The sequence below is a fragment of the Eulemur rufifrons genome, chromosome 24 (assembly GCF_041146395.1).
Source record: "Eulemur rufifrons isolate Redbay chromosome 24, OSU_ERuf_1, whole genome shotgun sequence".
Lineage (NCBI taxonomy): Eukaryota > Metazoa > Chordata > Mammalia > Primates > Lemuridae > Eulemur > Eulemur rufifrons.
In genome coordinates, this window is record NC_091006.1 from 30,374,161 (window position 1) to 30,390,736 (window position 16,576).

Below are 16,576 nucleotides of genomic sequence, written 5' to 3' on the forward strand. Positions count from 1 at the left end.
CTTAGCCAGGTTGACTGGGTTCTCTGTAATCCGGGGTTTCTCAGCATCAACACTATTGACCTTTTGGGCAGATAATTCTTTGTTGTGGGGGCTGCCTGCGCTTTGGAAGACGTTTAGCAGCATCCCTGGCCCCCAGCTACTAAATATCAGTAGCAGCCACCCCCACCCCCTCACCACCTCACCCCTACCCACTGCTGGGACAATTAAAGGCATCTTCAGACACTGGCAAATGTCCCCTGAAGTCGGTGGGGGGGGGGGGGGAAGAGGGGGCATGGCCAGAATCACCCCAGATTGAGAACCACTGCTGTAAGCCTCCGCTCCTTCCCCTGCGTGATAAAAGTAGCATGTAATTATTGCAAAGACCAAATTAAGTGATGCAGGTAAAATCGCCCGCTCGTTGCCAGATACATAGTTAGCACTCAATAGATATCAGCTGCCGTTCCTGGAAATTTTTCCCTTCAAGTGGCATTATCTGGTATAATTATCTTCTCAGCATGTCCGTAGAAGGGAAAACAGAACATTCATTTGCCAGATCCAATACCTCACAATTACACTGTACATGTACATTTTTGTCCTTTTTATACATGTTGAGTTGTTTAGCCTCACAACAATCCTATCCTACGAAGAAAAAAAAAAAAAAAAAAACCATCAAACTCATGCTACCAAAGAGAAAATTTAGTTTACCAGACATCCTTTTCTGGCTGGTGTACGCCTCCAGCAAGCTCTAAGACGATGACGGTCTGGCTTGATTATTTTGTTTGCTTGTTGTGGGACTAGATGAGAAACTTCTGGAACTCCAGGAGGGATCTGGGCTCCCACAGTCAGAACTCTTTCTGTCGCAATTGTAGAAACTCATTTCAAACCAGCCTAGGCAAAAATAAATAAATAAATAAAGGTGGGGGGGGGATGTTGATTCCAGCCTGAAGGGCAGCTGGATCCAGGTACCCAAATGTCACCAGGACTCTAAGCCGTGACTCTTTGCTCTCACCGTATCCGTCTCATTTTCTTCTACCTCAGAAAGCTTCCTCCGAACCGGGCGATACCGTCACTGGCAGCTCCGAGCTCCGTTATTATCACAGCTTAAAGACCCCAGAGGACAGGAAGGGCTCCCCGTCCCCCTGCTGCGTTATAAATTCCCACTGAAGGGCTCCCAGGTCGCGTCACGTGCCGACCTCTGGCTCCCCCATGTGGCCTGAGGATGCAGCCCCTGATACTGGCGCTCGCGTGAAACCACCTGGTTTGAGGGAAGTCTGGGTATTGTTATCCGAAAATGCCTGAGGGTGGGGGTGGGCAGAGCCCACACCAGCTGTACTATGCTTTACAGCTGACACTTCCATTAAAGGAGCAATGAAATTTCACCTCAATAAATTATGTTTTAAAAAGGAAGGCGGCCGGGTGCTGTGGCTCACACCTGTAATCCCTGCACCTTGGGAGGGTGAGCCGGGAGATCACTTGAGCCTGGGAATTCAAGGCTGCAGTGAGCTGTGATCAAGCCACTGCACTCCAGCCTGTGCGACAGAGGGAGACCCTGTCTAAAAAATAGTACTCATTATATACCACCATATTCTTAAAACCCATTTTTAAATAACTATTTCTAAAGCTGCGCTAGCATAAATCATTTCTGCCTGCTACTTGGGAAACTGAAGGAAAAAGATACCTATTGAGTGTATGTGTTTGTCTTCATAGCATTCATGTGGGAAAGACACTAAGTTAACTGTTTTCTCTCACTCACAGTGGCAATGTGGGGAAATCCCAGAAAAAAAATAAAAAGCAAAAAACGAGGCATTCCAAATTGGTCATGCTAGGTATTTTTCATAGAGCAGGAGTTGGCCTACATCACATGTGGTTTGCAGAGTCCCCAGCCCTGGCATCAGAAAGCAGAGAAAATAAAGGGTAGGTTTGAGGCTGAGACAACAGCTTAGTAATAAATAGCACGTGGTTAAGTGGGCTCCCACATGGGAAAAGCAATACTGACAGAGTGTAAAAAAAAAAAAAATATATATATATATACACACACACACACACACACACACACAGACACACTGTGATCTGGTCTTTTTTAACTTAAGATTTGCTTTATAATAAAAGAAAATGAAAAGGAAACTACTTATTTGAGATTGTAAATTGTTCTAATTAGAAAGGTAGTATCAATAAACATCAAGCTGGCTCTTAAAGGAAGCCTGGGATGGAATGAACAAACATTGCTTTGTGACTTTTTAAAACACTCACCATTATCACAGCCTTAAAATATTTGTACTCTGTAACTCAGCTGCTAAATGTGTACGTATGGAGCGGTTACAAGTAAACTTCGTTCCTGTGTGTATTTTCCAAAGTTTATGTAATGAACATAGTTTGCCTTCTCAAATGAGGAAGAAAAGGAGGACAGTATTCATTGTTAGCCTTGAACCAAAGAAACCGTTTGTTCTTAACCCATCCTTCTGAATCTCAACATGACACGCACGGGAACAGTCACCAAGTTTTGTCATAAAAGAACAATGACAGGAGCATGTATTTGACAAGGCATTTTTTATCTCAGGTCGTCAGTTAATCATTTGATTAATCCTTAGCCCTTAGAACAAAGTAGTGGTATTGGCTTTGGTCTCAGCCTACTATTTTCCATTGATGAGGCTGTTGCAGGAAGAGCCCCAAAGTCCAAGCATCAAACTAGCACCAGGTGACACAGTTTGTCCATCAAACATGGCGTGGCCGGCAAGGAAAGGCCTGGCACAGAGGAGCAGAATTTCCAAAGGCATGGGTCAACAATGGCAGCCAGCAGCGAGAGATTATGACCTTATGTATTCCCCAAGCATGCAGGAAAATGCATTAGTTTAAAACATGTTAGCTTAGTGGGAAACCGGCAGGAAGAAATAAAAGAGGTAAAGTATCAGGAAAGGAACCAGGCGAGTAAAGTGCTGGGTTTAATCTAATTAGGAAGTCTGATGTATACCCTGAACAATCCTAGAAATGTAGCCACTTCCAAGTGGATGATTTGGTGCAGAGAACTGAGACTCTTTCATTTTTGCAGGTACAAAGGGGTCACTATGGAGTTCAAAGGACAGAACTCTTGCCTGGTGACCGGGACAACCTGGCCATTCAGACCCGGGGTGGCCCAGAAAAACATGAAGTGACTGGCTGGGTGCTGGTGAGTACCAAGAGCCGGCAAGAGGCTCATTCTTAGGATTAGACATGAACAGGCCTGGCAGAGGTTCCCGATGTACTGCCCACCAGGAAGCACCTGCTCTTTCACGTCTCTTTGGAATGGCCCTACCATGGGGCTGCTGCGCCTGTTTCAGAGGGAGCCAAAGGCAGAGTTGAGGTTTATTGGAATGTTTTGAAAACAACCAACGAATTAACAACTATTTTTCCCTAAATGTTCAACGCAGGCCGGGCGCGGTGGCTCACGCCTGTAATCCTAGCACTCTGGGAGACCAAGGCAGGTGGATGGTTCGAGGTCAGGAGTTTGAGACCAGCCTGAGCAAGAGTGAGACTCCGTCTCTACTAAAAATATAAAGAAATTAGCCCAACAACTAAAAATAGAAAAAATTAGCTGGGCATGGTGGTGCATGCCTGTAGTCCCAGCTACTCAGGAGGCTGAGGCAGAAGGATTGCTTAAGCCCAGGAATTTGAGTTTGCTGTGAGCTAGGCTGATGCCACAGCACTCTAGCCCAGGCAACAAAGCAAGACTCTGTTCCCCCCCCAAAAAATGTTCAATGCCAAATCCTCGCTAAATGACCGAAGCATTAATCAATTATTAACAGTAACCTTTTATTTGACCTTTGATATTCATGGATAATAGTACTTAGATCATATACTCTATGAAGGTTTTCCTCAAACTGATATGTGCACCTATAGTTTTTAACCTAACCAATGTGATCATAAGCTGTCCATGACATTTCCTCAGAGTAGGAATCATCTCTTTGATTTTTTTAAAAAGCTCACCATTATCACAGGCTTAAAACATTTGTACTCAGTAACTCAGCTGCTACATGTGTATGTATGGAGAGGTTACAAGTAAATTTCATTCTTCTGTGTATTTTCCAAAGTTTATATTAATAAACATAGTTTGCCTTCTAACACAAGGAACAAAAGGAGGACAGGATTCATTATCAGCCTTGAACCAAAGAAACAGACTGAATATGGTCGTTCTCTAAGTCTCCTAGCACAGGACTTGCACTACTTCTAGCAGTAGCTTTGCTACAAATCCCCTGGTCATCTTAGGAAACTTAGGAAATAATGACCTCATTGAAGCCACTGAAAAGATAAGACCACCACAGAGGAACTCAAGGGCCTTTTTCTTTCACAGGTATCTCCTCTAAGTAAGGAAGATGGTGGAGAATATGAGTGCCACGCATCCAATTCCCAGGGACAGGCTTCGGCATCTGCAAAAATTACAGTGGTTGATGCCTTACATGAAATACCAGTGAAGAAAGGTATGTAATAAGTCTCACAGCCACTTAAAAATGACTAGTGCTTTTGCTTCCTAAAGAACAGAACCAAGTATGAAAGTATCACACGGAGCTACGCATGAAATTCTGTAGCTAGGAACCCATAAGGGCGGTAAGTGTGCCATTACGATGGAGAGCACGACTCCAAAAGAACATCTGGACAGTTGATGGCCATTATTATGACTTAGATGCTTTCACCTTATCTTATGCATAAGAATCAAAACTCAAACTTGACTGGAATGCTTATAGTTCCCATAACTTTCTACCTATCTATGTAGCATTTTTCCTTTGGGTTGTGACTATTAAATTAAATTTTCATTTAAAAGGAAATAATTATGGGCAATTCTGCTCCTTCACTGTGAGCTTTTAAAAGAAAAAGACAGAAACGAGAGTATATTGGCAAATGCCCAATTCTGTCCTGCCTCCACTTAACTGCCAAAAAGCTTCTTCTGAAGAACCTACCCTGACAGTGTCCTAACAGTGCGACTTTACATTTATATAGTTCTATTAGACTGATGTCTGAATTGGCTTATCCTTATGCCAAAAATAAGCACAAAATTTGCTGTCAGCGTTTGTCAAACCATTCCACTGTGCAGATCACTCAGCTGTGGTATAAAAGGAAATATCAAGTAAAGACGTAAAAACAGAGCAGTGGCTGCGAGTCGAGTCATGTTTGAGTCTCAGCTCTGCCACTAATTATTCCACTTTAAATTCCGAACGAGAGCCGGACCACAAAGGAAAGTTCCTTAGCGTCTCTGGATCTCAACTTGGTCATCTGTGAAATGTGCTCTTCCTCTCTGTGATAAGGTCGACCTTTCACGCATTGACCAGTACAGCAAAGTTGCCTTCCACATAGTTCAAATTCCACAGAGCACCCCAGCGTATCCTCTGTACGACTCATACATCCTTTAGCCCCACAGTTTAACATCCTCATTTACTTGGAAACACTAAGCTACTTGACAATTAGAAAGTCAACCATGTCCCTATATGTAACTAATTTTTTTTCTTTTTTTTTAAACAGGTGAAGGTGCTGAGCTATAAACATGCAGAATATGTATTAGTCTGCACAGCTAAAAGTAGTCGTGGATAACTACAACCCCCGTTCTTGCCTAATAACAAGTTTCTTTTAATCCAGTCTACTAACGCTTTATATTCGCTGGTTGGACACAGAGACACAAAATAAAGATAACACAGGAAGACTATCTACAAAAATTTATTGTCTATTTACAGAAGAATGAAAGCATGCATGTCATTAAACAAAACAAATAAAATGCTTTTTATTGCAATGCGGTACACAATTGTCATTTTTTAAAATGCCGTATCACAGAAACAAGACACAAAGGTATTTACAAGTATCTTGTTGAGAATCTTTTAAAAGAGTTAAACACTCATCATTCGAGGTGCAATACTCATAGACATAAGTTCCTGAAACAACAGTTTGCACGCATAAGGCATTCGCACCAAAGAAATCTGAAAAGAAAAAACAAATAGTAATTCAGAACTGTTGCGAAGTGACCCCACTTCTACCCCAGAACAAGGTAAAGATGTGCTACTGCAGATGATGAATAAGGACACGGGCTGGGCACACTCATCCGGCCACCTCGGCTTACGGTGCTTCTCTCTCCTGCCAGGCTTTGCTATTTTACCCTTTCTGCCAGACCTATTCATCCTCCATTAAAAGGTTTTAAAAAACTCATTGTTTACACAATTCTTTGTCTCAGGCCATCATCCAGAAGATGAACAGCTTAAAGAAATTACCACACTAAAACTTACACTGCTTTTCAGAAAAATCAAATTATCTCCTTCCTCAGTTAAAACTGAGCATCCTATAGAGGCACGCTATCAACTTTGTGGAAGTGCTTATCTGTCCTATCATTTTACTAAATCTGCCTGGGTAATTAAACCAACATGGTCATACTCTAAACAAGTATCACCTGCCAGTAGAGTCATACACACCTGCGTTTTATTGCGGCAGCCCCTGCATTCATACGTATGGGTCCTGGTGTTAGCAATGGCCATTATGCCACAGAGATTGCAAACGTGAACCTGATAGGGATCTGATGCCTCAAACAACCTTTCCCTTAAAAACTGGGCTGCTCCATGGGCAATCTGACAATCTCGTTCCATCTCTCCAAAGCGCAGGCCGCCATCACTAGTAAGGGGAAAAACAACAGATTATTTTGCACTTATTTTTTATTATCAACACCTCCTTGACTAATGGCAAAGGCACAGAATGATACTAGTAAAGAAGGAGAACTAGACTCTAAATTTTTATGCCCTAAGCATTCTCTCTTCTGGTGGGGAGGGGAGAAGTCTACCAACTACTGTATGTGCACTAGAAGGTCCCCAAATGGAGTAGATACATTAGATTCTCAAGTATAGTATGTAATTCTCCTCACAAAATACAATGAAGTGCAGAGGAGAGGCTCGTCATGCTATCATTTCACTTTCTAGAATTCAACTCTATACTCAAAACTGAATAATAAAGTCAATCTAAATAAAGCAGCTTCTCAATGGATGACTCTCCCAGGCAATCACGCCTGAAATCACAAATGCATGTTGGCAGAAGGCACGGAAGAACAGGTGAATGACTGCAGGTTTCCCCATCACAGAAGTGTTGTCTTGAAGAAAAGCACCTGCACAATTCTGAACTAATCACTTTTATCATGGAACATCTTTTTTACTTGAAAAGCCAGCTGACATCAACTAAGTTAACTCATCAACCTTAAAACCCATGATGTTAATTCAGACTTAGATTATTTGGCAAACGAAAAAAAAAAAATGAACAAGAAGAAATGAAAGCAAATGAACAAAGTGACTCTTTCACTCTAAAGAAAACAATTTTAAGTATTTGTTGAAAAATATTAAAATTTTGAGCATTCAAGCTAAAAGAATTTTTATGGAGAAGAGAACTTCTATCCTCCACTGCAGGCTTGACAGCTTCCCAATACTTAATGGCTTTTCTAATGACATCAACAGTGATATTAACAAACACGATTTTTTTTCTTGTACAATGAAATGTGTCAACATTTGAAAACCTGCATAACTAAGTGAAACCAATATTTTCAAAATGACCAGTTATGATGCCACAAAATTATACATGTGCAAGACAAACCAATGGATTTTAACATAGTAAATATAAACGGTTCACTAACAGGGTTTCAGACTCTACATCACAACCTTTAAGAAACTACAACTTGTCGTTTTGGTGGAGAATCAAAGAAGAATGTCCACAATTACCTGGAAAATCAAAATATTCCTCCCTTTTCCAACCACATATCTATGTGAGGTCAGATTTTCCTCATATATGTAAATATAAAAATATTAAATTTACATTTAATATAATATAAAATAGATTAAATATTTATTGATGTATAATTAATATAATTGATTATATGATATAAAAAAATAAAATGTAAAAAATAAAACATTGCAACGGAATGACTGCACAAGTAGATACAAGAATCCAGCTGTCTTCTAATAAGCTAGCTCATTAAAGAGATTTGCAAAAAACGTAAACTAATGTCACTCTTGTCAAATTTATTTGGAAAATATATTTATTTTTCATGAAACATGTTATTTATGTTAACGTGTAAATGAGCTTATGAGTTTCTCAGTTTTACTTTCTAATAGGATAAATATCAATAGATAGAATTCACATAAACAAAAGCTCTTTGGGGTCCTTGGACTGAAAGACTTAAGAACCACACTTTTATTTTTTTTTTTTTTTTTTTAAATTTTAAAGAGTTTATTTGAGCAGACAGCAATTCATGAATAGGGCAGCACCAAACCACAAGTGGTATGACTCCACAGTGGGGATGTAACAGGAAAACTTATAAGGTGCTCACAGAAGTAAAACAAAGGAAATATTTGATTGGTTAAAGTGGAAAGTCCCTAGTTAGAGGTTAATTGGCAGTGTCTGATTGATAAAGTCTCTAGTTAGAGGTTAGGTGGTGGTTTCTGATTGGTTAAAGTTAAGTTACATTTTACTGTTTACAGTGAGTTGGTTATTGGTTTACTTAAGTAGGAACCAAAGGCACTGGAGCCATCTCAGCCTAATGACCTCCCAATTAAAAAACATTTTTAACAAATCCAAGATATTTCTCTGGTGAAGACCACTTAATACTATAGTAGAAAAGAACAATTAATAAGTTTGAGAACCACACTTTTAAAGATAAATACTGGACTTTGCTGAAAAGTAATCAGGGATTAGTGGGAGGGGAGATGGACACAACAAGACTGGCCATGAGTTGTTAACTGCTGAAGTGGGGCGATAGGTTCATGGACATTCATTATACTACTGTGTCTATTTTTGTCTGTTTGACATATTTCACACTAAAAGCGTAATTCATAATAACAACGATGATGACTCCGCTCTCTTACCGAGATCTACCCTCCATGGGCTGTCTGTTAAGGATCTGAATAGGCCCTCTCGCACGAGAATGAATCTTGTCATCCACCATATGCTTCAAACGCTGGTAGTAAGTGGGGCCAATGAAAATCTGTGACGTGATTTTCCGACCAGTGAACCCATTGTACAGGACCTGAAACAGACACGGATTTTGAAGCAAAGACCTAAAATATTAGACAACTTCAAAGAAGATACTTGTATATACTATATAATTCCTTTTTCATAAAAACAAAAACAGACAAAGCTAATCTATAACGATAGCAGTCAAGAGAGTAGTTAGCCTGGGGTGGCAGGGGGAAGGCAGGGACAGGAAGGGGCTTCTAGGCCTACTTTTTCTTTTCTAGATCTTGATGCTAGCCACACAGGTGTGTTCACCTTGTGAAAATTCATCAGGCTGTACATTTAGGGTATGTACACATATTGGAAGTAGGTGTTACACTTCAATAAAAGGTTTTATCTTTTTAGGAATAAAACTACACCCATACAAAAATAATACACATAACAAATTACTACTGTAGGAGCAAATCTACCTCATTTCCTCTGAGATGGTAGCCATAATCAGATAAAAGATTAGAAATCTTCTGCACATTAACAGCATCATTAAATGGAGTGGCATCACCAATTTCACCTTTGTTAGCCGAGACCTTTAAAAAAAAAATACGCTTTAAAATGTTGCTTCATCTTGTCTCCCTTTAAAAGTCATATATCAACAAAAATACACTTGGAAAAAAAATCCTTTCTATAATGGAGAAGATTTTGAACTTTATGTTACGGAAAGCTATGATATATTAAGTTTCATTTTATTACCCTATATAAAATATTTATAACAAATTCATTTACATAATAAAGAAAAACTCAATCATAAGAAATAGAAATCCATCCATAGGATGAGGTACAAAAAGAGTAAGACTCCAAATATTTCTGATGGCTCAAGGAAAATAACATTTTAATGCCCTAAAACCAAGCTATAACCATTCTACCTTAACAAGATATTTAAAAATAGAAAACATCCACTGAAAGATACATACACAGCTGATAATACAGCTATAAAATTATTAAGTTCACACTGAACTAACCACCAATGAATTAACTCTTCATCTATAGAAAAGCAGTCAGAAGGATAACATTTGGATATAGAGACTGGATGTATTAATAGTATACCTTACAAAAATTCTGACTTGACCATAATTTTGTAAATGTCTTAAAAAAAAAAAAAAGCAGAATCATAACCAATTTGAAAGAGGAAAATAAGTATCATACTAGCTTTTTACAAAGTAACCTGGCTCGAATAGGACAGAAATCACCTATTGTCGTTTTGGAAGAAACATCAATTTGGAACGTACATTTTTGAAGAAAATCTCTTACCTTCCCTTGAAGACATTCAATCAAGTGGCCAATAGTCATACGAGAGGGGATGGCATGGGGATTTATGATGATATCAGGGGTGATACCTTCACAGGTGAACGGCATGTCCTATAAAAAAAATATTGAAGAGACTTAAAAATATTTAAATCTCTTACTCTCAGCTCTAATACTGGAACTGACACTCCCCCTGCCAACTGAAATTTTTTAGCTCCAAATTATGTTCAACATGGTACGTTCATATACTTTACTCAATACCACAATTAAAAAGGCAAGCCTTTACCATCTTGGGGCCCTTAAGTTAAAGCCAATTTTGATTTAATAAAATGTTCAACAAAACCTTGGGTTAAGGGTGACAGAGATTACAGACACCTACCTCTTGTCTGTATTGAATACCGCAAGTACCCTTTTGACCATGTCGACTAGCAAACTTGTCTCCAATCTGTGGAATTCTAACAGAGCGTACCTGAATTCACACACAAATAGAATAGTTAAGGGGATGTGATTTACTTCCTAAAACTAGCAACACAGACGAAGCTATACTCACCCTTATTTTACAAAATTTATATCCTTCCTGGTTGAGCGTTACCATAACCTGATCCACAATGCCCGTCTCGCTAGTTCTGAGAAAAGTGCTACAGTCCCTCTTGGTATAGCGTCTATTGGTGCTCTCCAGCTCATCTTCATTTTCAGGCAAGGTGACTGTCTTGCCTATAATAACATCATCCCCTGACACACGAACCCCTGGGGCTATCAAACCGTCATCATCCAGCTTGTCATAAATGGCATGCCTCATACCTGTGAGGAAACAGACAGAATTTTCTGACATTATACTACCATATCGAAAAGCATTTTAAATGTCACATAATCCCAAACAAAGATTAAAAACCATATACATGAATCAGTTCCAAATTAGAGAGAAGTTACAGAAATCTCTAACAACGTGAATCATGTTTACTAACATCCAATGCTCTTATTCCAAATATTACAAACTATTCTGAACTCTGTAATAGCACAGTCTGCATGAACAAAAGTCTTTAAAGAGAAAGAACACTGAGCACTGGAAAAGCAGATCCTGCCATGACAGACACTTGCTGAGTGACTTTGGGTAAGTATACTGTGATCTTCTGATCTCTGTATTACATGAGAAAGAATATCTATGCCCTCTGCACACATCCTCCCACAGAAATTGTGAATTTCATCTTACTCGATCTTAATTCCACTGGACATCAATTCACTACTACCTAGAACCACCCAATAGAAATGGGGTAACAGGTAGGTATCTAAGGAAACAGAACACATTTTATTTCATGCAATGCTATTAGCAGCCAAAATTATAGCAGAGACATCCCATTTCCCTGGGACATCCCACCTCTCCCACTGCATAAGTAGTTTTTAAATGTCTGTGAAAGTAAATGGTAACTAGAAAGTAAGTTTGAGTTTTCTAGAAGAAACAACAAACGCCAGGTACCCTCTCATTATTTGTTTTTTAAATGTTTACAAATATTGTGGCTGAACAAATATTATGATCACACCACAATCTGGGGGAAGGGGGAGTTCCATGCACACGTATCAACTGAAGGTCAAATGAGCACAAGTGCCAATGGGTCCGTAAGGTGTGTCCCATGGAACGACATGACCTCTCTTGTTTCCTAATTTTCCTCCTCGATGCAGGACCTACATGGAGGGGAGGTCCACAGAAAGCCCACTCCCAGGTACAAAGACTTTTGGCAAATACATATATTTTCTTAAATGTAAGCTCTAAGAATGACATGAAAACATACTCCTCCATTGCAAAAAAAAAAAAGGGGGGGGGATTGGGAGGGGCCAAGGGGACACAACCCAGCAAAATTACTTAGGAAACCCCCAGTAAGTTAACTCTGAATTTCCTAATTTAAATATCAGTGTCACTTACCCTGGCATGTTTCACGTGTAGGTTTCTCAAAAACTTCTTCTTGATCAAATCCTTTTTTAGACTCCTGTTCTTTGTATGAGCGATAGAAAACAGACCTAAAAACACATGGTTCTAAAGGTAACTTCTATTTTCTTTTTTTAAAAGGGGGTTAGAATACGCCAACAATTTTTCACTTAATTGGTATTTCGGAGACAATTTCAACCATGAATCTGGGACAAGAGTAACTATATTAAGGATCAAAGATAAATCCTAAGTGTTATCACATGGACCATTCATGTAGCATTTGACCCATAGCCTTACCCACCTGGAATTGTCTGTGAGAACAGGAAGGACCCAGGGTCACTGAGTCCAACCTCCTACCCAATACAAGAATCCCTTCCACATAACCCTGAGAGATGGTCACCCAGGATTTACTTGAATATTCCCAGTTAAGAAGTTTTTCCATTAAGCTATAATGTCCACCCTCCGGTCCTAGTGCTATCTTTTGAAACAACACAGAAATAGAAAATCCATCCCCTCCTCTAAATTCCCAGCTTTTGAAACAATCTTCATATGCCTTGCATTTGAGATCAATCTGTTTGTCAATAAAACAATCAAACTGAAGCATAATAGAAAAAAGAATAAAAAGAAAATATATCATAATTTTGACAGTATTTACAGGTTCTAAGATCATAGGCTTATTTTTATTTCTTCTTTAGGCATTTCTATATTATCTAAATGCAAATATGTATTTGCTTTAAAAAAAAAAAAAGGCTCAAAATATTAGCATCTGAAAATCCTGAGATATATAAGAAGTAGTGTCTTCAGCTGACCATCCACCAGGACTTCTGCTTTCTGGAGTAGACATAGTCAAATCTATTTTTAAAGAACTTTTTTGATTAAAAAACTAATATTCCCACTGTATCTGTGTTTTGATGAATTTTATGAAAAGCTGACCTGAAAAAGCCTCGGTCTACAGCTGAACGATTCATGATAACAGAGTCTTCCTGGTTATATCCCGTGTATGATGCAATGGCCACAATTGAGTTGATACCTGCCGGGAATTTAAGAGCATATGTTAAAGCATCATCTGAGAAACAAAGAAAAATTCCCCTTTCTTTTAAGTCAGTTTTATTCAGTCATATTGGTCATAAATGCTTGGGTGTTTTCCACCATGGTAACTGTCAAAGCATCTGTGAGGCAACTACTCTGATGGCTACATTCGAAGTGGGGACCGCAGACTAGACGGGTATTAGCATTTTGCTGGTTTGGATGGTTGTACTATGGAGAATGTCCTTGTTTTTAGGAAACACACACTGAAGAATTACAGAGTCATGTGATTTCATGCCTGCAACTTACTCTCACATGATTCAGGAGGAGAGAGAACAAGAGAGAGCCTGGTAAGTCAAATGTGATAAAATGTTAACTAGGAAATCTGGATAGAGTATATAGGCGTTCTTTGTACTAGTCGTACAACTTTTTTGTAAGTTTGGAATTATCTCCAAATAAAAGTTTTTTGAAAAGCTACCGTGACAAAGGCAAGAATAACAGACCGGAAACGCACGCAGTCTTTCCCAGCCAGGGTGCCCCACTTCACGTTAGTAACAAAGGAAGGAACACTTCCTTTCAAATCCAATCCCTCACTAATTTCTTTTCTTCGCTAGCCATAACGAAACTATACTGTAAATGCTGAAGAAAACACAGCACTGCAAGCACGGCCCAAAGATGAGAGCATATTGGAGACAACCTAACAGATTCTGTTTTTCTAGACAACAGTAACCCCTTGTGGAGGACTTTGAAAATAAATCATTTTAACCTATGAGAATTTGCTATCAAAATGTTAGAAAGCCTCTATTATAGTTAATAATTTAGAGCCACTAAAGACAAATTTTACTAATGAAATAAACATTACCCACATTGAAAGCCAAATGTCTGTTAATGTAATAAGACAATAGTGCCAAAGAACTACACCGTCTCCTTTAACACTCAACACTCTAGTCCCTTCAGACTGCTCTGCGCCATCTCACCTACTGTCCAGTCTCCTTGGGAATCTCCTGCAAACTCGTGACTCTCCTCCTTATCAGCTACTTCTCAAATCTCCTCTCCTGATTTCTCTTCCTGGTGCCTAAAGTTGCCTGTCTCTGGCCTTTCTCTTACTGTGAATTATCCCTAAGCAATTTCATAGTAATCTATAACTATCATTTAATATATAGAAAATTTTACATCTCTAGATTTGACCTTCTTTCAAATCACATTTGCAACTCCCTGTTGGAAGATCACTTCTTAGTGTCCTGGCAGCAACTCAGATTCAACATATCCATAACCTAATTTATTTTCTTAACTCTAAAATCTCTTTCTCCTTCTAACATGCTCTCAATCTTATTAATAGCACCTCTCTCCTTAATCACCCAAGCCACAAACACCAATGACATTTCCAATTCCTCTCTTCACTGTTCCACGTCCAACCAGTTAGCAAGTCCTATTAAATGTACTTCAAAAAGTATCTTATCTATCATTCTTTTTCATTTCTTTAGGACCTCATCATCTTGCACTTAGATTACTACAAAACCTCTAAATTATCTCCCTGCTAATCCAGTACCTGATTCTAATCTACCATTTACACTGCTGTCAGAACGATATTCCTAAAACAAATTTCTAACTGTATTACTTCCCTGCTCAAAAAGTTTGGATAGTTGATCCTCTGTGCCTATATATATATTAATATCTATAGGAAGGAAGGGAGGGTGGGTCTACATTCTCAAAATAAAATTCAACCTGTTCAGGCTCCTTCCACACTATGAGACAAAGCTTCATACTCATATATTTACACTCCAGTCACAATAAACTGACATGACTAACTGTTCCCGTATCCCATGCCTTCACGCATCTGGGCCCTTGCTCAAACTGTCTTTCAAATTCAAATATCCCTTCACCAACTTTAGTCTAAAATGCCACCTTCTCCATGACACTGGGCTCTAGACTTCTAACAGGAATTGGTCATGTCCATCAATCTGTGCTTCCAAAGCACTTTGTACCTCCATCACAACACTTTCCATATATCCACCTTTTTACTATGTTCATGTTTCCCACCACATTATAAATTCCATGAGAATGGACACTGTCAGATGCATTTTTTTAACCCTCCCAAGCACCCAGACAAGTGTCTTAAGCATGACAGGGTCTTAAAAAATGTAGAACAAAACTGAACATACCTGCTGGCAGCTCTCTAAATCGTAGATATTCCATAGATCTTGTAGTCACAAGTGGTTTTTGAGGATAATAGAGAACATGGGCCAATGTATCCATACGAACATGAAAGTTGGTGATATATACTCCCATAGCCTGCTTACCCATAGCAGACTGGTATGTGTTTCTAGGGGACTAAGGGTAGAAAATGAAAAGCAGAATTAATGAAAATTTAGTATTTCTACAGGAAAAGACTCTGACAATAAATCAGAAATATGACTGGTAAAGTTTCTATTTTCCAAAAAATAAGTGATAACCATCTGGAATAATCAATTATGGGTCTTACCAATGAAACAACAGCAAGGATGTCAAATGCTGATTCTGTGGGAGTTCACAGCCTTTTCATTAAAAGGCTTTTTTCCCTCAGGAAGAGATTATAGACTAATGTCCAGTTTTTATTACTTCCCCAATTCCTTATAAACCAGAAGATAAAAAGTGATACCAACCTGGTTATGATCAGGAAAGGGAATAATAGATGCGCAGACACCAAGGATCATGGATGGGTGGATCTCACAGTGTGTGTATGTGGAACAATAGGCCACTTCTTTCTCCTGTAGATCATCTGGAGTCATCGCAAGCATCACCGTCTCTTCTTCTAGGGTATCAATGTATTCCACTACCCCACTGGCCACAAGATCCTGCCAACTAAAAAAGTATTCACTCAATTTCCTATTTCCTGAGATATTTCAACTAACTAGTCCTCCTACTTAAAAAAAAAAAAAAAAAAAAGTATTCTCATATTTTTATGTACTGAAAAGGAAAGAGTTCCAACATGGTTGTGTGATTGTTAACACAGAAAAAAGTAAGTTGCTGCACAATACTATAAAGCATGATCCCATAACTACTATTATAAAAGTTTGTTTTGCTTTGTTTTAAAGAAGTTGTACTCCCGGGGTCAGAGAGTGAGTACATAAACACATAGAATAAGGCCTGGTAGAAGATACACTTAACTGTTGCCAGTATTAACTTGTGTAGAAGAGAGTATAAATTGGAGGTCTTTTACATTTTTTTATTACACATATTGTTTGAATTTTTTTTACAATAAGAATATATATATTCATAAATTACTAAAATTTTTAAAGCAGTTTCATCCTTTTATTAAATTTCTTATTATATTTTTCATATACTTATGTTATATATTGTTATGTGCAATATATTATGTTTACGTTATATAGGCTATTTTTCATTATTAGATTTAAAACATCACAAAGACTTTTA

At 38.6% G+C, this 16,576-nt stretch overlaps 2 protein-coding genes across 3 annotated transcripts in view; one reads left to right on the plus strand and one right to left on the minus strand.

Annotated features, from left to right (window-relative positions):
• The window catches only part of IGFBP7 (insulin like growth factor binding protein 7), a 52,031-nt gene extending 45,909 nt beyond the window's left edge, over positions 1-6,122 (plus strand). The window contains exons 3-5 of the mRNA XM_069458466.1: positions 3,026-3,142; positions 4,304-4,430; positions 5,467-6,122. Coding sequence (XP_069314567.1) covers positions 3,026-3,142; positions 4,304-4,430; positions 5,467-5,486 — 264 coding nt within the window. The 3' untranslated portion in view covers positions 5,487-6,122. The remainder of the gene's footprint in view (positions 1-3,025; positions 3,143-4,303; positions 4,431-5,466) is intronic.
• The window catches only part of POLR2B (RNA polymerase II subunit B), a 30,228-nt gene continuing 19,477 nt past the window's right edge, over positions 5,826-16,576 (minus strand). For both annotated transcript variants that reach the window (XM_069458464.1, XM_069458465.1), the window contains 11 exons: positions 15,805-16,003; positions 15,325-15,493; positions 13,070-13,166; positions 12,134-12,228; positions 10,766-11,016; positions 10,595-10,684; positions 10,222-10,329; positions 9,387-9,500; positions 8,829-8,989; positions 6,402-6,597; positions 5,826-5,915 (listed from right to left, as the gene is read on the minus strand). In XM_069458464.1, the coding sequence (XP_069314565.1) occupies positions 5,826-5,915; positions 6,402-6,597; positions 8,829-8,989; positions 9,387-9,500; positions 10,222-10,329; positions 10,595-10,684; positions 10,766-11,016; positions 12,134-12,228; positions 13,070-13,166; positions 15,325-15,493; positions 15,805-16,003 (1,570 nt within the window). The remainder of the gene's footprint in view (positions 5,916-6,401; positions 6,598-8,828; positions 8,990-9,386; positions 9,501-10,221; positions 10,330-10,594; positions 10,685-10,765; positions 11,017-12,133; positions 12,229-13,069; positions 13,167-15,324; positions 15,494-15,804; positions 16,004-16,576) is intronic.